General features: G+C 61.3%; 1 protein-coding gene across 4 annotated transcripts in view; it reads right to left on the minus strand.

The window, feature by feature from the left end:
• SULF2 (sulfatase 2) overlaps positions 1 to 18,358 on the minus strand; it is an 85,935-nt gene that overhangs the window by 3,418 nt on the left and 64,159 nt on the right. For 2 of the 4 annotated variants that reach the window (XM_054698117.1, XM_037499966.2), the window contains exons 6-20: positions 14,645 to 14,795; positions 13,544 to 13,719; positions 10,506 to 10,634; positions 9,142 to 9,198; positions 8,556 to 8,685; positions 6,903 to 7,092; positions 5,846 to 6,074; positions 5,647 to 5,743; positions 5,116 to 5,210; positions 4,251 to 4,310; positions 3,707 to 3,876; positions 3,452 to 3,594; positions 2,331 to 2,454; positions 578 to 611; positions 304 to 357 (exon numbers count right to left, since the gene is read on the minus strand). In XM_054698117.1, coding sequence (XP_054554092.1) covers positions 304 to 357; positions 578 to 611; positions 2,331 to 2,454; positions 3,452 to 3,594; positions 3,707 to 3,876; positions 4,251 to 4,310; positions 5,116 to 5,210; positions 5,647 to 5,743; positions 5,846 to 6,074; positions 6,903 to 7,092; positions 8,556 to 8,685; positions 9,142 to 9,198; positions 10,506 to 10,634; positions 13,544 to 13,719; positions 14,645 to 14,795 — 1,839 coding nt within the window. Of the gene's footprint in view, positions 1 to 299; positions 358 to 577; positions 612 to 2,330; positions 2,455 to 3,451; positions 3,595 to 3,706; positions 3,877 to 4,250; positions 4,311 to 5,115; positions 5,211 to 5,646; positions 5,744 to 5,845; positions 6,075 to 6,902; positions 7,093 to 8,555; positions 8,686 to 9,141; positions 9,199 to 10,505; positions 10,635 to 13,543; positions 13,720 to 14,644; positions 14,796 to 18,358 lie in introns of those variants that run through there. The other 2 variants (XM_054698119.1, XM_054698122.1) reach the window with 1 other exon arrangement.

Here is an 18,358-nt window from a genome sequence, read left to right on the forward strand (position 1 = left end):
TCGATACCCGCGAGTGAGGCTGGCCAACCTGCTCCACTCTGAACCGAGGAGCGCGCACGCGCCACAGCCTTTATGGATCTAAACGCTGCTCCACCTCCAAGGAACACCTGGAGTTTACTGAGCACCGGTTACTGTCTCAGAACAGTGTTAGACAAGGCATTGGTCTAAACATGTTATGGGACAGGCTTCCTCTGGGTTAGTGGAGCACGCGACATGCTAGGAACCCGCACGCACACAGAACAGCCTGGCAAGACAAGCAAGCAGGAGCCAGGTCTACACTTCTAAGCTGGCTCCTCAACTCACAGTGATTTGGAAGAAGGTCTCTTCACTTCTGGCCACTTTCGACGCTGAAACTGCCTAAGTTTTCAGGTGTCAAAAGGAGAATGAGTGTTAACCATCACCAAGAGAGAAGTAAGTCACCCCCAAAGAGCTACACAAAGGAGGACTCTTGGGGGAGCGAGCCCCTGGCAGAGCCGAATAAGGGCTGGGTCTCCCTGGAACACCTGCAGCCTCAGAGTTTAGACTAGGTGGGCCGAGATGTGGGGCCTGCCTCAGGCTTTAAAAACGAAACTGGTACCTGTATTGCTCATAGCTTCCTCCATCTTTAAGTCCTAAACGAGAGAGATGAACAAAATAGAATGTGATTTAGGACAAAATGGCACATGACAAACTTTCCGCCTTCCCATTTGCCTTTTTTAAAGATACGTTAAGCTTTTTATCGGAAACCCTGGTTGATGGTGGCATATGAGGTGAGCTTTTCCTAGCACCCACAGCAAGCCTTGTACCTTGTCTGCAATCTGGGCTCGCCTGACCAGCTTCAGGACCTGATTTGGTCTTTCAGCATTGGCCTTGTGGGGGAGGCACGAATGGGCATGAACCCCTAAGCAGCAGCAGGCTGGGGCCCTGGGAAAAGCAGGGCAGAAGGGAGAGCCCACTTCTGGACGCATACGCCCGGCAGGTTTCCTAGAGGCCACGGCAGTGAGACCAAGCGCGCAGGCTTTGGAACCGGCCCGCCTGCTCGCGCTCCTCACTCACAAAACAAGGACTTGATTCCCCCAGGGTTGGCACCGGGAGGGTCAGGCTGGTGTGCACCCATGAACGCCTGATGCACTCAGGACTGCAGTCCCCCCATGGCCACGGTGGGGGGGCCCTGGTGAGAGCTGTGATGATGAGCCCCCCTTTCCAGCTGCGTTTCTCTGCCACGGGGTCCGTGGGCGCATAAGCGCTGGCCCGTTTGTAACCAGCTGACGACAGCATCGCGATTCTTCTAGGCTGCTGGCCTCTTCCCGAGAGGAGCTCTAGGGGCCCGAGATACAGACCAGCGCTCCTCAAGGCCCTCCGCAGGCTGGAGGGCTGCTCCCTGTGCGTGTTTTGTGGCTAGTAAATAGCTTCCTTTAGCTTTTAAAAACCATCTTCGTATCTGATTGGCATCCTGAACTTCAGCGGAGTCTCCGATGTCGCCTACGCCACATAAAGCCCGCGAGTTGGCGGACCCCTCACTTCTGACCCCTCCCTCGTCACCGCGTTCTGTGGGCTTCCCCACCGAGAGAAGCATCTGCTCTGTTCTCACTGCTACCACCAGAGTCCAGCCCCCCGCCAGGTCTCCCCGGTAAGTATTATTTTCCCGACTCCCCATCACGGTCCCCTTCGGCAAGTGTCGCATCTCACTCCCTGGCCGAAACCCTGCATCTGACTGCCTGATAGTACTATGAATTCGAGCCCTTTCCCCGGCCTCCCTGCCGCCACCAGGCCCTGCCACCACCCTCCTGGCTCTGGCTGCAGCCTTTCTGCAACTTCAACAGGCCTCAGAGTCTCCACTTCAAATCTCTTAAGGCTAGCCCCCCACTTTTCTCTCTGGTTGACTCCTGCTGCTTTGTCACGACTCAGTTCAAAGGTCACTTCCCGGAGGGAGCTACCCCTGACCCCCTCCCATTGTCACACTATCACATCCTGTTTTGCTCACTCCACACAAGCAAGAGACCTGTCCCTACTAGTGTTTGCCTCTCACGTGGTCAGGCAGTACGTGCACCTTCTGGTAGGGTTCCAAGTTTAAGTTCGCAACAAATGTTTGTTGAATGAATAAATGAACAAAAGGGAAAAATGTGAAAGAATTCCATGTGTTTTCTGCCCATGGCTCAGAGGCCTTTCTGAGGAACCACAGCCCATGGAAAGCCAACTGCCTGGATGGGGCCTCCAGACCCAACCCAGTGATTGGTCTTCAGCCATCCCACCCCGGGCTCCTGGAGATTCCAGGTTCACACTTCAGACTAGACATGACTTCCTGTGGTGACCCCGCTTTCGGCAGGCCCTGTATTGGGGCACCTACTCACCCAGGTCCACGTTCCGAGTCCGGGGGTTGCACTGCTTGTAGCCCTTGCAGCTCCTCAGCTCCATGAGCTGTACGTGCAGCTGATTCAGCACGTCCCTGTCCAGCGTGTTCACGGCGTTCATCAGCTGGTTGGGGAAGGAGGCTGTCGGCAGCTGTGTGTAGGGCCCCCTCCCCAGCCTCTTCTACCAACCAGGGGCTAATCTCAGGCGAATTGGGGGTAGAAAGTGCCAGAGGACGGTGGCCTGCTCATGCCAGCCTCTGGCAAAGGCCTGAATTTGGAATCTCTGAGGCCACCCTTTTGCTCCCAGGCCCACCAGCTCCACTCCCCTGAGAAAGCTCATGAAAGATCGCCTGTGTGCTTCAGCGGGGCTCCTGGGGGCGCCACCGGGGAATGACCAGGCCTCGGAAGGAAGCAGCTCTTCCCAGCCCCGTTTCTAGCACCTTCGCTTGTACCTGCCTGGTTCTTCTCAAAGGGAAGCAGCCGTGTGGTGCGGGGGGTGGGAGGGATGGCAAGCGACCTGGGTCCTCTCCTATCAGGAGCCGCCCGTGACCCACTGACCCACATCCCCCTTGGCCACCCCCTACTTAAGGAGAAAGACCGGCAGCGTGTGGTGATTAAAACAAAGCAGTGGAGTTGCTGGCATTTAAAAATCAGAGTTCAGGGAAAAACCATCAGGATTTCCTTGGAACCCCGGGTTCTGGGCTGTCCCGGAGCTGCCCTACTGAGCAGCCGAGGCTCCGACACCGGGCGTGGTGACCGGCTGCATGCAGAGGGACTCACGTCCCGGCCGCCAGAGACTGGCTCCTTTCGTCGTAGGTGATGTGCGTGTGCAGGAGAGTTAACATGCGGAAGCAGTGAGGAAAGAGCTGGGCAGGTGTCGCCTTGCCTGTTACCCGTGCGCTGCCCGACCACGGGAGCCCTGAACCTACAGTTCTCCCTCTCCCCAAGTTCCTATGAAGCCTGCTCAAGAGCTGGCTTTCAGACGAGGGAGGCAGAGAGGAAGCAGCCAGGCATCCAGAGCCGTTGCCCTCCTGGCTTCGGATGACACACCGGGAACGCGCTACTCTCCCTGGGGGCACCTGCTACCTCGAGTCTGGGCTTCACCGGCGGGTCCTCCTTACCTGGTAGGGGTCTGTGTTGAGATCGAAGTACTCCAGGAAGCCGGTTGCAAATTCACAGAAGAGGAAGTTGTGGGTCTCGTTGATGGTCCTCATGCACCAGTACGTGTTGTTGTTGGCGCTGGTGCAGGCACAGAAGGGCCCCACTGCAGGGGGGCAGGGGGGAGAGCCCTGAGCGCGCCGCCCATGGGGTCTCTTGTCCGGGCTCACCCAGGCCCCCATTCCTGTCAGGGGCACCGAGGCCTGAAGGACACTCACGAGTCCAGAGCGGCGCCGTCTGCCAGTGCTGGTTGTCGTGGGTGAAGCACGTGAGGCCGGGCATGCTGCACGTGTCGTTGTTCTGCAGGCGCTTGAGCAGCTTGCGCAGCTTCTTCTTGCGCTTCTGCTCCCGCAGCAGCCACACCTTGTCCTTCTCCTGCAGCCCCTTCCTAGGGCACACGGGGCACACCCCTCACACCTCCCTCGGGTCCCCACCCGGGCCTCCTAGTGATGGATGACCCTAAACCTCCGCTCCTCCTGCCCAACGGGCCGCGGGCACCGCAGCGGGGCCTCTGCGAGGGAAGGTGCTTGCCCACGGCCCCTGCTCGGAGGCTGCGCGAGGCCCGCCCGGCCCTGGCCCACACGGCCCCTCCGGCCACAGGCCGGCTTTGGAGACCGCTCACGGCGGACCTGGGGGTCAGACCGCGTCAGGGCTGCCCCCGACTTCCCAGGGAAAGGCCTCCTTTCCTTTCTGTGTTGGCCCGAGTCAGGGCAGCTCCTCCCGGGGGCCTCCCCGTCTCCCTGGGCTGCCCCCGGCTCTCACCTGAAAGGGTGCAGGCTGGAGCCCTTGTGCTTGAGGCGGCCTTTGTGCTGGGTGTGGTAGCTGCAACAGACCCCGACCCCGGTCTCAGGGCGACCTTGTGGGAGCCAGCCTGCCTCTGGGGCCGTGCTGGGGAGGGCACCACCCCCGGCAGCAGCCTCCTGCTGGCTCCGCTGCAAGGGGGCGCTGGGAGACCCCGGTTGAAGCCTCAGGCCAGACAGTGGGTCCCAGGCCAAGTCAGTCTTGAAGACTGGAGGCTGGGCCTGGCCCCCCTCAGCCTCACCCACTCCAGGCTGCTCCCGAGGTCCTGCCACTGCATGCTGACTCAGGGCCAGCAGCGAGAACCCCCATTTCTCATGCCCTTTCGGGGAAGGTGGCAGACTCTACAGCTGTGCTGTCCGGTCCGGTACCCGGCAGCCTCCTGGGGAGGGTTCATCTTGAATACTAGGACTGATTATTCAATGCAGTCAGTGATCACAATTACTCTTCATTCATGCCGGCTGTGCTTCGAGGGCTCTGCAGCCACTGTGGTGGTGCCCTGCTGGGCAGCACAGGTACAACCAGCGGGGGCTCCTTGGACAGGGCTGCTCCTGAGGGCAGACCCCCGGGCCAGGGTTTCCCTGCGCTGGTGATGGAGGCCTCAGGCCTTGGGCAATTCCTGAAGACGATGCGTCTCCCTCCTGGGCACCAGGTCCACGTGCCGAGCACCCCACTCACTGAGGGGGTGGTGTGGCCGGGGCTGGCGCCGCATGTGAGTTATTACCGATACCTCTGTACCCTCACCCTGAGGGAGGAGACGGGGTGCTGTGTCCCCTGGAGAGGTCCTGCAGGAGCACGGGGCCTCCTTGGGCGCCCTGTTGCCCCTCACCTGATTTTGTGGCAATCACATTCTTCTGGTCGCTTTTTCTTCAGGTGACCTCGAACTTCTCTCAGGTTCTTAATCTTGTTCTGCAGAGTTTCAATCTGAGGGGAGGGGAAGAGGAGGAGACTTGGAAACTCTGGGGCCGGGCCTGGTAGTGACCCCTGCGCCCCCAGCCCTGCTTCTTGCTCAGCGGCAGCAGCAGCCTGTGTCCCTGGGGGCCTCGGGCTAGCGCCTGCATCTGTGGGTGCTGAGGGGGGCCCCTGCTGAAGTCACCGGGCTTCAGTGAAAGAACCCGAGCTATTCTCGTCCTGTCCTGTCCCGCCCCAGAGCCAGGCCAGCCCCTGGGGACGCCCCTGTCTCCCCCGGGCCATTGGGAGGACTAAGCATGGCTTGAGGCGACTGCTGCCCTCCCTCTGGCATCGAGGAAGCCGCCTGACCCGGTACTGAGGCCCTGTCCCCAGTGGAGGGTCTGGGCCTCGTCACCCTCCCGCTGTGTCGGGTGCCCCCTGGCAGAACCTGCTCCCTGCCAGACCCCACCTCGTGGTCGATGTGCAGCTTGTGGTCCTTCCAGGCCTGCAGGGACCTGTACAGGTCCAGGTCACACTGGACCGTGTCGTTCTCTAGGATGTAGCACCTGCTCGAGAAAGGGACCACATGTCGCCCTGAGGGGACACCAGCCAGGGGCCTGAGAAGCGCGGGGGCCCCTCCACACCCGACCTCCGCCTGGACTTCTCACCGATGTGTCACTTTAATGGGGTTGGGGGCTGAGTAGTCCGGAAGGCCCCCGGTGCCACTGAAGTCCCCTCCGTCCTTGTCGTCTTGGTCCTCGGGGCGCCCCGGCCAGTGCCGCTTGCTGAGGTTGCGAAGCTGGAAGGCGGCGTCCAGGCTGATGCGGTGCACCTCGCCGCCCACCTCGATGGCCACGGAGCGGACGGCGCGATGGCGGGCGTAGCTGGCCTTGTACTCTGGCGTCGGGGGCGGCGGGGTGAGGAGGCGGGAAGGGCTGGCCCGGCGCACCGGGCCGCAGACGCCGCCCAGAGACGCGAGCTGCCCGAGACTCGGGGGCGCATGAGGTGTACCCCGGGGGCAGGACCTCAAGGAGATTCGCTTAGGAACTGGCTCGGGATCATGCAAGAAAGAGCCACACACGGAGAGACGAGCTGCAGGGCGCCGCGCCAGCGGCCTGGTCGGCGGGGACGGGAAGGGGTTCCTTGAGGCCCTGGAGCTGCCGGCAGAGCCGGGGCGCAGGGACATAGTGGGGGCACAGCTGGACTAGACCCCAACCCCCCGTGCTCTTGTCCTGTGTGTTAAGGGGTGCACAGGGGAAGGTCAGAAGCCCGATGTGTGAGAGCAGCCAGACCCCAAGGCCGCAGCGATTCCGTTTATGTGAAGCGGCCAATGGAGGGCGCGGGCCGTGACTGCCTCCTGGGCATGGGGGTGACTTTTGGGGCGAGGAAGGTGTTTTAGGGCTAGAACTGGAAGCGCCTCTGAGTGGCATTCTCTCGGGGGGCGTGGGACGGGCGAACACAGCAATGATGGAAAATGGGAAAAGGAAGGTGGATGTGAAAACATCGAATCAAAACGTCGCCGTGAACCGGGAAGGAGCAGGCGCGGTCCAGGGGCGGCCCGGGACAGGCTTCCAGCTCCTGGTCTGGCGTGAGCCTTGCCAAGGCCCGAGGCCCCGCGCCCCCCCCCACCCCCGCTCCCTGCCCGGTGGCCCTCCACCCCGGAACAGGTGGCCGGCGGGGGGGTGGGGTCCGCCGCACCCCCTGCTCCCCAGCCCCGCCACTTACTCTTTTTGAAGATCTTCTTGCGGCGCCCGGCCAGGCTGAGCTTGTCGTCCCCGGGGCAGGCGCAGGCCTCGCCGCCCGGCCGGTAGTACTTGGGCACCAGGTTGGAGAGGGCCCTGCCGCCCGGCCGCGCGGGGCCCTTGCACTTGTGCAGCTTCAGCGCGCCCGTGGCGTCCTCCACGCACTGCCACTTCTGCCGGACACGCTCGGCTCAGGCCCGGCTCCCCGGCGCGCCCGCCCGCCCGCCCAGGCGCCCCCACCCCGGGGCCTGCACGGGGACCCCGGCTCCCGGGAGCGCCGTCCTGGGGCACCGTGGTCAGCGAGCAGATGCCACCGATGGCGGGAGCTTGGGAAAGGAGCCGAGGGTGACCGTTTCTCGAGGGCTGAGCGGGAGCCCCAGGAGGACGCCCTGCCCAGGGGAGCCCCGGGCTGGCTCACGGTGGGGCGTTTGCGGGAGGCACGGGGGCGGCCCACTGTGGGCGGGGACGGGAAGGGGTTCCTTGAGGCCCTGGTGCTGCCGGCAGAGCGGGGGTGCAGGGACACAGTGGGGGCACAGCTGGACTAGACCCCAGTCCCCCAGCGCCCTTGTCTTGTGTGTGAAGGGGTGCACTCCCCCCATCTTTTTTGAAAGTGCTGGTTCCTGGCCCCCTGCCCAAGCCCCAGGCTGGGACCAGGGAGAGATGTGCAGAAGGGCGGGGGCGGGGGTGGGGGTGGGCTACCATCCCAGGGGCACAGAGACCCCCGGCCTCAACTGAATTCCAGACTTTTGGGGCCTCAGTATAAACACAAACCCAAGCTCTCGCACACATCAGCCCCGAAGGGCCGGGCTTTCTAACGAAGGGGTCCGAGACTGTCACCGCAGAGCCCAGAGCAGCTGCAGTGTGACCCAAAGCTCTCGCCTGGGGGTACAGACGACCCCCACAGCTTGGGGGTAGGGCAGGGGGGTTACAGACAAGCGTGGGGTGGAGGGGGGCACACAGCCAGGAAGACAGGTGGGGACCACTTCTGAGTCAGGGAGCTTTGGATGCAGCCAATGAGCCCCCCGACTGGGTGTGCCCCCACGTTGGGAGCCTCGGGGCTGCAGCTGAGAAGGGGGTACAGTGGCCCTGCCTTTCGCTTAGCCTTATCGGTGAATCAGGCGTATCTCCAGGCCTGGGCCCCTGGGGATGAGCTCGGCCCCAGCCCAGAGACGAGGCTGGTGCTCCCCTCACCCCCCAGCCCACCCTCAAGCCTCGCCTCCTGTGGTCCCTTTCACCGGGTCCTGGCGCGCACCCTTGGGCTTCCAGGCCTCGGTTCAGACGCTTCCACGCGCCAGCCGGGGCTCCGGTCATCGCTCGCCTGCACCTGGACTCTATCTCCTTCCTCTCTCGCGCGAAATCAACTTCATTTTTTTAAAAGACTTAAATTTTCTTTAAAAAGGCGATTGCCTGTTACTCCCGGAGGGGAAGCAGCCCCAGAGCGAGCGCGTGGAGGGAATAAATGAACATCAAGCCAGCGTGGTCACTGCCGCTGGGCAGGCGGCTGCGCTCCCGCGAGGCTCAGGCAGACGTCCCGGAGCCAGGGAGGCAGGAGGCCTGCTGCACCCCCCGGCCTCACCCTGGGGGCGACATGGCCAGAGAGCAGCCCCTGGGGAGGCGCCCAGGCCGCAGCCCTCACCTGCCCCAGCTGCTCGCACGCCGTCTGGTACTCGGCGCGCTGGCACAGGTCCTTCACGCGCTGGTGCTTGGGCAGGAAGTTCTCCTCCTGGGCCTCCACCTTGTCGCTGTCCCTCTTGTGCAGCAGCTTTCTGTGGGGCAGGGAGAGGGACAAAGGCTGTTCTCAGCTCTGGGGGGCGTGTGCCTGGCTGAGGGGGACCCGGCCCTGGGGGGTGTCCCAGTGGAGGACGCGGCCTGGGGGATCTGCTGATGGTTATGCCCACAGTCGCATGAGTTGGCAGTAAGTTGAGAAGCAACCAGTGGAGGCGCCCGGCAGGCAGGACAGGGCGTGTCTTAAGGGCCCACGTGGCTGTAGGATGCAGCTCGGCGGTGCCAGGGGAGCAGAGAACGGGTCTCCCTGGGCCTCGGGGGCGTGGGGGCGCTGCCCGCCACCGTCAGAGGAGCATGAGAGCAACCTTCTCCTCGCTGCTCGAGGTGAGCTCTTTCATGCCCGGGGCGTGAGTGGGACTGCCAGGGGCGGGGCCGGGAGCTGGGGGTGCCTGCTGGGCCCAGCTCGAGTCCAGGGAGGCCCCGGCCCCGTCCCTTACCCTCTCTCCACCAGGAAGGAGTCCCGCCAGACCCTGATCTTCTTTTTCAAGTGAAACCTAGGGAGAAAAAAAGCACATCCCCATTTTCTCGCATGTCCCCCCGTTCTCCCAGAGGCAGGGAGCGCAGAGCCCGCTTTGGATGACAATGAGCACACACCGAAGTTCCCGGGGGCGGTGGGGTGAGGGGGTGCAGGGGGCTCTGCAAAGGCCGTGGCGCCCACGCTCCCGGGCAGAGCTGCGTCCCGGGTGTGAAGACACAGGCGGGGCGAGCGGGGTCAGGTCGCGCTGAGTCCACTCAGCCAAGGGCAGAGCCGGGTCCAGCCGCCGCTCCTCGGCTGAGATGCTTCCTCTAGCTCAGCACCAGAAGGAGCGGGTGTCTGGACTCTGGGTTACTTGTGTTGTTTGGGGGATTCTTTTCCTTTGATGCTTCGCAGCGTGACTTTCATGCAGCTTCTCGCTACCATTTCCACCTCCCAGACAGGCCCAGGCTGAGAGAGGAGGCTTCCCTGCTGCACCCAGACTTTTGGCTGTCCTGGCTCCCAAGCTGGTGGGCTTGGAGTGACCGTTCATCCAGCTCATAAAGCCTCTTAATTGGCGGAAGGGGGCTCCATGGAGGTGGTTCCCTGGCAGTGCAGCCAGATGTGGGCAGCCAGTGCCCCAGGGCTCGACCATCTGAGCTGGGGGGCGGGTAACAAACTGGAGGTCCTAACGGGGCCTCAGGGGTGGCCTAACCAGGGTCATTCCAGTGGTGGCCACTAGGTGTCGCTGCAGCCACGCCAGAGGCGCCGGCCGGTCCCTCCCTGTCCAGCTCACCAAACCTGCTCCAGTTTTGCCCCCGGGACGCCGGGGACTGTGTTCCCATCACCGCCTGGGGCACTCGAGCCATGAAGCACGGGGACTGCTTGCAAGTGCAGCCTCCAGGCTAGTGCTGAATGCCAGGAAGCGCCCAGTGACCACCCACAGGTCACGCGGCCCTTCGGGCTGGCTCTCCCAACTGGCCAAAGGGGATCACGAGCAGGTCAGCCTCTGCGTTCCTGAGGGCGAAAGCTCTGCAAAGCGCTCGGCGCAGGTGCCGGCCCCACCAGCGCGGCAGTGTCAGCTCCTGGCGCTGCTGTTATTACTTCAAATTTTATGTAATTTTAGCTCCAAGAGGGTCGTCACCAGTCCCCTTGGGGACATTCCAGATGGGAAGATGCAGTCTTTGAGGGGACACGTCCTTCTGTCCTAACGCAGGCAAGTAACCCCAGCGCCTGCCTCCTGGAGACCCGCCCCTCTCAGGCCCGCAAGGTTTGGCCGTAAGTTCAGGCGGCTGGGAGCCTGGCATCCCACCTCCCCAGCATCCGCCCCGCTCCTGCCCTGCTCACCGATTCACCGGCCGCTCCGTGTCCAGCAGCTTGAGGATGGATTTCCCATCCATGTCCGAGGGGATGTCCAGACCTGCGATGTCCAGGATGGTGGGGGCCAGGTCGATGTTGAGGACGATGTGGGGGTTCCTGGGGAGGTGGGGAGACCAGGGACTCCATGAGAGAGGGGTAGCTGGAGGGCGGTGCCAGGGGTTGATGCCCTGAGGGTGGGGAAGCTGCTCTCCTGCACCCTGGGGGCCCCAATTCAGTGGCCCTGCTCTCCTTCACCCCCAAATTTTGTGCCCACCAGACAGGTCACAGGACACTGGACTCGCCAGCCGTACCTGGCCTCTGCTTGGCTGTTTATTCTGCCAGGAATGCCCTCCCTGCCCATTATCCAAAGCACACCTACCTTTAAGGGCACCCCAAATCCTAGGACACTTCTCTGCCCTCTGGGGCAAACACTGATCCTTTGCTGTCCCCTCTGCCTGGAATGTTCTCCCTCCAGATGCCAGCATGGCACTCTCTCTCAACCCCTCAGGAGGCTGGTGAGCCCCACTCTTGTGTCTACACCCAAGTATGGTCCCCTCCCCTTCAAGGGTGGACCGACCAATAAAATAAGGCCTGTCCCCCGTGGTTGTTACGGACATGTGACCCTGCCTTCCGAGCTGCGTGCCCCTGCTCTTCCTCCCCTGGCTGCCGCCCCCAGTAGGGTGCTGTGTGGCTATCCCAGAGGCGGCTCCGTGAGCTCAAAGCCTCTCCTGTACTCGACAATCCTGTGGGTGGGGAAGAAGGTTTGGCCAGTTGAGCCTCAGATGGGGCCACAGCCCTTGATTTCAGGGGAGGGCACCTTGATTTCAGTCCAGTGGAGGGCTGAGCTGGGCCAGGCTTTGACCCACAGAAACTAAGTTTGCAGTGACTGTCAGGCAGCACAGATTAGCGGCCCAAAGCCCTTCCCCAGGGCCCACTGGGCACTCAGCCCCGGGGTGCTCTGCTTTAACCTGCTCCTCCATTCACGACATATTTTTCTGGCTTATTGTCTATTGCCCACTAGAATCTAAGTGGAAGGGCTTGTCACATCTGTACCCCCAAGACTTTTATACTTAGAGCACACAGTAGGTGCTTAGTGTTAGCTCAGTGCACTTTGTTATTCATCTCTACTGTCCACTTTCAGCTGTCTCCTGCCTCTACTGGGTGGTGTTCCTGGTGGGTAGGTGAGTTAGGGACACATCCAGCGCCTGCTGAATAAAGGATGGCCCCATGGACACCTCCATCAGGTGACTTAGTGCCCTCGTGTCCTAGGGTTTTAACCCTCTTTGGGGTCCTCCCTCTGCCCAGATCAGTACCTGTGAACAATGGGCAGGCAGAAGTGCTGGGGAGGGGCTTGACGGGGGGGGGGTGGGCGGCAGCATCAGCTGGGAGCTGTGGGGGGAGCTGGAGATGACTGTAGGGGGCAGAAACTTAGCGAGAAGCTGGTTGACCTTGTCCAGCAGCCCTGCTCCCCTAGGCTGGGTGGGATGGACACGCTTGTTTTTCCTATCCCTCACCCAGACCAGCTTCTAGTTCTGGAGGAACAACCCAGGCCCCTTCAGAGCCCACCATCTGATCACCCAAGCTTTCCCCTGACCCTTGGCCACAGTGATAATCAAGGATGGCCACGTGGGCTTCTCTCAAACTACATTTGGCTTCCTACTCTGGATGGCTGAGAGTCTGCCACCACGAGAGAAGACGACTGCTTGAGAATGGAGCCAATTCAAGGAACAGGACTGAGAGAGGGAAACAGGAGCTTCCCCATGTCATGGTGTAACTGCTGGATCCAGCCATGCCTGAAGCCTGCGAGCCATGGACTTTCAAGTGCCCTTTATTTACCTTATCCATTTTGAGATTAATTTCTGCTTGCAACTAAAGAAGTCCTGGCTGACACATTCTGTATCTTCAGCCCCAAGCCTGACATCAGTCTCTCTCTTGTGTACATGAAGTGTGTTTTTTGGGGTTCTAGGAGCCATTTCACAGCCTCTAAGGCTAACCAAACGTCAAGGTCTGTGCTTGCAAAGCCCTTGCTGGGTCAAATTCTGCTTGTGGGATGATTCGAGGTTTCGGAGAGGCCGTGAGGAGTGGCTGACAGGAGCAGAGACCACCTGGCTTCGGATTCCAGTGCCGTCCCACAGGGACATGGGGTGCAGGCACCTTCCCGTCTCAGTTTCACTAGTTCTATCTACAGCAGGAATAACAGCAGCAGCTTCTCCCTCACAGGGCTGCAGGGCTGCTGAAATAAGTTACTTGGACATAAAGGGCATAAATGTAGGCAGCAGCCGTGTTCATTCTGTTATTCCAGCCGTTATCCCAGGCGCGGGCCTGAGATTCCTAAGGCCTGGAGTTGTTCGATGAAGTCACAGGAAAAGTGGTTCGATGAGGCTGGGCTGGGGCGCACGGCACCTGCCTCCTGGAACGTTCGCCGCCCCTCCAAGGTAGGGGTGGGACCACCTCAGTCCCCACAGGCCACCCCAGTGCCCCTTCAGGAGGAATCCTGCATCTGTCTAGGCTCAGGCGCAAGTCGGACCCAATAAACCTCTTAGTAGCGATTTCTCTGCATTCACAAAGCCGCGTGAGTCGTGCTCTGTCGTGCCCAGTGAATCTGAGGAGCTGCGAGGACCCCCCGCTGCGCTACCCTCTCCCAGCCCCAGAATTGGCTTTTTTTGCTGCCAGAACGTGTCACCTTAAAGGTTCATCTAAGGACGGCCGAGGGCTGTGGCTCACGTGGTCCCGAGGGAGGCAGGGAGGGGGCCTGGCTTCCTCCCGTCCATACCAGACCCAAGGAGGGCCGGTGGGGAAGCACCTGCAGCAGCCCAGCTCCCCACCGGCTGGCAGGGTGGCCCCGCAAAGTGTCCTCACAGGAGTTGAGGACTCCCGGCCTCCTTCCCGACAGATCCCACCTGGGCGGCTGACCCGCTACATCCCTGCCTAGGGGAGGCCCGGGGCTGCTCACCCATCTGCCTGCCGATGGACCTGGGGGGCTTCCCTGGGAACTTGGGGTTCCTGTGCGGGGGTGATGCACTTACAGCGAGCCAGCCTCCACATTGGGGCCCCTCACATAGAAGGGCACCCTGATGTCGAACTCGTAGGGCATGGACTTCCCCTTCACCAGCCCAAACTGGCCGATGTGGTAGCCGTGGTCGGCCGTGTACACGATGTAGGTGTTGTCCAGCTCGCCCGTCTCCACCAGCATGTTGTAGATCTGCAAGAGGCGGTGGGTGAGGGCACAGGGGGCACAGCGATGGGTACCCAGGGGCCTACTGGGCTCTTGTCCTGGGGTGCAGGGCGCCCGAGTCTCTGGGCCCCTCTCCCCTGCTCCGTGGCCACCTACCCACCTTCTGCCACGACCTGCCCACTGTCCCCTCTACTTTCCTTCCCGGCACGTCTCACCTTCCACCTTGTCCCCCTATCTGTGGGCTGTCTCCCTGCATTGGGGCATCTAAAGTGCCCTCGGGGAAGAGCGTGTGTCACTCTGTCCCCTGCGCTGGCATTCAGCACAGAGGGAGGGGGAGGGGCAGGGAGGAGGCCACAGCGGGCCCAGCTAGCACAACTCGCCACCGCGCGGCAGCGTCCACGGCTGTGCTGCAGAATTGGGTTGTCAGTGCCTTGTATTTTAATTTATTTAAATTCAAGTAGCCACGGATGAATCAATTCTACGAGCTATAATTATCCATGAACGGATCACTATTTAGCTGCAGAAGAAAGGGGCCGTTAATACGCGCCGCCGCGTGGCTGGACCTCGGGGTCACGTCAAGTGTCACGACGGCCACGTGGTGTCTGAAACGGGCGGACAGGCAGGTCCTAGGGGCACGGAGCGGCAGCCCAGAGGAAAGGGGCGGCGAGGAGAGCCTGGGGGGGATGGCTAAGGGCTGCGGGGCCTCTTTGGGGGGTAAAATCACAATCCTGTGAAAACCAGAGCAGCACTGGCTGGGGCCTGTCAGTCGGGGGCGCGTGGGGTTGAACCCCGGGAGCAGGGGAGACAGCACGCCCACGAGGGTTTATCTGGGATCCTCACGGCCCTTTCCCTTCGGGTCAGAACAGGCCTTGGTGTCCAGTCTTCGGCGCCCCCTCCAGCTGCCCACCGCGGGGGGAGGAGCAGGCAGGGACTCGAGCGGGGCGGGGCCTACCGTCTCCATGGAGTCGTCCACCGACAGGAGGGTCTGCAGGCGCCGCCGCTGCAGCATGTTGGTGAACTCCATGTGGATGGGCTTCATGGGCCCCGTGTAGCGCATGATCCAGTGCTTGTCGGGGTTGGGCGCGTAGTTGTAGCTCGGCGTGCTGGGGGCGGACACGCACACGGCTCAGGCCCCCGGTCCTGGGCCCGCACCCCCGGCCGCCCATCTGGGATGAGCAGCTGCTGCATTGTCTGCGTCCTGGGGTGAAAGGTCCCCCGCAGGCGAGATGGGGGAATCTGGTGTGTGGGGTGGAACTGGGGGCTCTGCTGCCTCACCACATGCGGGGGTGCGGGTGTGGGTATGGGTGTGCGTGTGTCTGACAGTAGGAAGGAGCTGGAGCTGCAAAGCGGGCAAGTCCAGGCCGCCCAGCACATCACGGCCCAGGCCTCAGCTTGGGGGAGTCCTCCAACACCCCTCAAATTCGCTCCTCTGCCTTTCCGGAGGAGGAGCCCACAGCCCTGCACTTGTGTTCTGTTACCGTCAGTCGATGGCGAGCGGCCATCGCGGGAAGGCACAGATACAGGATGTCCCCCTCTAAAGAGAAGGGAAGTGATTCAAAAGCTGAGTACAGAACAGTCACGCGTGTGAGGCCAAACTGAGGCGAGGCCTGCGCCTGGGATAGGCTGTGCTGCCTGACCTCCTCGTCAAGGTCCTTGTCAAGGTCCTTCCACTAATGTGGAAACGTAGGTCAGGAGAGCTGGGGGCCTCCCACAGTCTCGCTGAGTAGGTGGGGGAGCCCTAGGGCCCCAGACTTGTGCTGGGTCCCTGCAGTGACCAGTGGTGATGACCCTGCCTCTCCCGGGCCAGCTCCCGGGGCGACCTGGGGGCAGGCGTCTCACTTACTACAACAGCCCAGTAGTGGGCGCCCTGTCTATCCTGCACGAGAAATGAGGAAACTGAAGCCCAGCGAGGGGGTCCCCTTGTCTGCAGAGGGCGGACACAGCCGGCCACTGCTGTGGGGTCACGGGCGCTGGTCAGTGACCCTCAAGTCCACGAGAGCTTGGGCAGAACTTTGGCCAAGACCCACCTCGGGAGGACCAAGCAGCAAGATCACACAGGTGAACTCAGCTGTGGCCTTGGAAGTTTCCAGATACCAGTAATAACGGCCACGCGGTGCCCGGAGATGGGGCAGGGATCTGAGAGCAGAGTGACTGGGGGTCCCACCAGCGTGCACAGGTCATGGGTGTCATCTCACACAGCGGGTGACTGCACACTCAGCTGGTGCAGGACAGCCCATGGGGACCGCCTGACGTCCAGTGAACAGGGCTGCGTGGACGACCCCAGACCATGAGCACCCCTGGCCACCTCAGCTCATTCTGGGTCCCAGGACCTCAGCCACCTAAATCCACCTGCTCCATGTAAACCTCCACGACACGTGGGTGTCCCTCACCCCCTGGAGGGCCAGAGTCCCCTGGGATCTTACCACCTTCCCTGAAGCTGCAAACAAAGGGTGAATTTCCACTGCTTGAAGAGGAAGGACTTTTCAAAAGCACTATGGAGGGGACAAGGCCCGTTGGGGAGTGGGGGACAGAACAGGCCCGTGAGTGGGGTGGAAGACTCCGCAGCCTCTGCTGTATCACTACACCCACGGGATGGAGGACGCCACGGCCGGCTACGGAGACCGCTGCTGTGCAGAGGGGGCCGTCACAGCCTCCGGGATCCTTTCTGGACTTTGCTTCTGAGTCCTGGCTGGTTCCCTGCTGCTAAATCTCACAGGCCCGAGGACCTTCCGTGAGGAGAGAAGCTGCCTCTCCTGTGGGCCTATGAGGGCCTGGCCTACATGCAGAACATTCTAGGGACAGCCCGGCTCCCCTTTCAGTGCCTCCTACCCCTGGGAAGTGGGGAAGGGGTTGTAGGGCTCAGGCTGGACCCCAAGTCCACCACGTGGCTGGTGGGAGATGGTTCTGGGATGTAACCTGGAGCAACCATCCCTGCCTCTGTTGGTCTGCAGGCTGGAGTCTGCCCATGAGCCTGTCCAGAGGCCGGGAACGATTTCTAAAGCCCCTTCTCTTAGAGACTGTCTGGACCATGATTTTGAAGGATTTTGGGGTCCCCATCTGGGGCCGCTGCCAGCTTGCTAAGGCCAGTCCCTGGGGGGCGGGTGGCACCTTCACACAGACAAGGCTGCCGCTGAACAGACTGCAAACCCTCCTCCCCTCCCCTAGACGCCACCGTGGACCCCCCTCCTCCAGGATCCTGGGATGTCCAGCGTGTTCACAACAGGCCCAAGGCAGTCAGCGGGCACCACCCCACCCCAAGGCTGTCAAGTGCTGGCCTGGCTCCCCGGCTTGAAAAAGGGGAGGCGTGTGAACTTACAATCAGATGCCACACTTCAAAGGGAGCTCTGGGGTTGTGACATGCACTTTTTGAGTGTGTTTGTGTGTCTGTGTATGTTCTGTGTGTACAACTTAGGTGTATCGGTGTGTGTATGTCTGTGTGCGTGCTTATGCATTTCTGTGTGTGCACCTGCAGGTGTGACTCTGTGTGTGATGCATGTGAATTTGTATGTCTGTGTGCACAAGTCTGCATTTCTGTGTGTCTACTACATCCATGTGTCTCTGTATCTACTTGTACCTTTGTGTGTGCGCGCGGGCACGCTATCTGTATCTGTGTTTATCTGTGTGTTAGCGTGGACCTCTTGCCTCTTTGTGGGTCTGTGTGTCTGTGTGCCCGTGTCTAGATGGGGGAGGAAGGACTCTGGGCAGGTGGAGCGAGGGGGGAGCACACCCTTCCACTGTCAGCACCCCCAGGCCCCGAGAACAGGGTATAGGATTGACGGGAATGAGAAGGAAAGATCTGGAACTCCACCTCCACCCGCCAGAGAGGGCTCTGTCTTCCCACCTCCCATTGTCATAATTAAACATCCCAGCTGCAGAACTTTCTGGTTTTTGGTTTTGTTTTGGAAATGATTATACCCCAGAGATAAGTGAGCCTTCCAAACACACCCCTAATAAGGCAAGGGGGTTCTCTGGGTAAGTAATAGCAGGCGTTGCTCATGCTCGATTTCTGTAATTTTCATTTCAAAGGGAAAATAAATGAGCAGGCAATGTCAAACAATCTCATCATGAACTCCAGGGCTGCTGGAGGTGGGGCTTGGGCGGGTGGGGGGGGATTTGGGGGAGTGGGGGGGTGGTGTGTGTGTGTGTGTGTGTGTGTGTGTGTGTGTGTGTGTGTGATGCCAGCTGCTCTTTTAAAGGGGAAGTTGCAGAAGCAAAGTGTGTCCCCACCCCATGGCTTCTTCCTTGGGAGGGACTGAGCTGACCCTGAGCTTCTCCTGCCAAGAGCTGCACAGAGGCGATGCTGCCCCCCTGGGGGGCAGGGGTGACACTGAGGTCCTCCTCCCCAAGGAGCAGGGAGCAGAAGGTTAACACAGGCCTTATCCTCCCCGGTCACTTCCAGCGGGCACTGCAGAGAGTAATTACAGCCAGGGGGCTGGAGAGGGCAATGCACTCTGATCATAATGAAGATGAAATAGGCAGGCAGATTCCACATTCCCCTGTCCTTGTCACCCTGATGTCACAGCTAGGGCTGCACTCACCGCGACGCAGGAGGTGGCTGGGGGCAGAGGAAAGCAGGACTTTCCAGAAAGATCATTATGCAGCTGGAGGAGGGAGGGGTGGGCGGGGGGAAGGGAGGTCTGAGGGGGTCTGGACCTGAATCCTGGCT

This window comes from Talpa occidentalis, unplaced genomic scaffold, assembly GCF_014898055.3.
Source record: "Talpa occidentalis isolate TD23 unplaced genomic scaffold, MPIMG_talOcc4v2.1 talOcc4.10, whole genome shotgun sequence".
Lineage (NCBI taxonomy): Eukaryota > Metazoa > Chordata > Mammalia > Eulipotyphla > Talpidae > Talpa > Talpa occidentalis.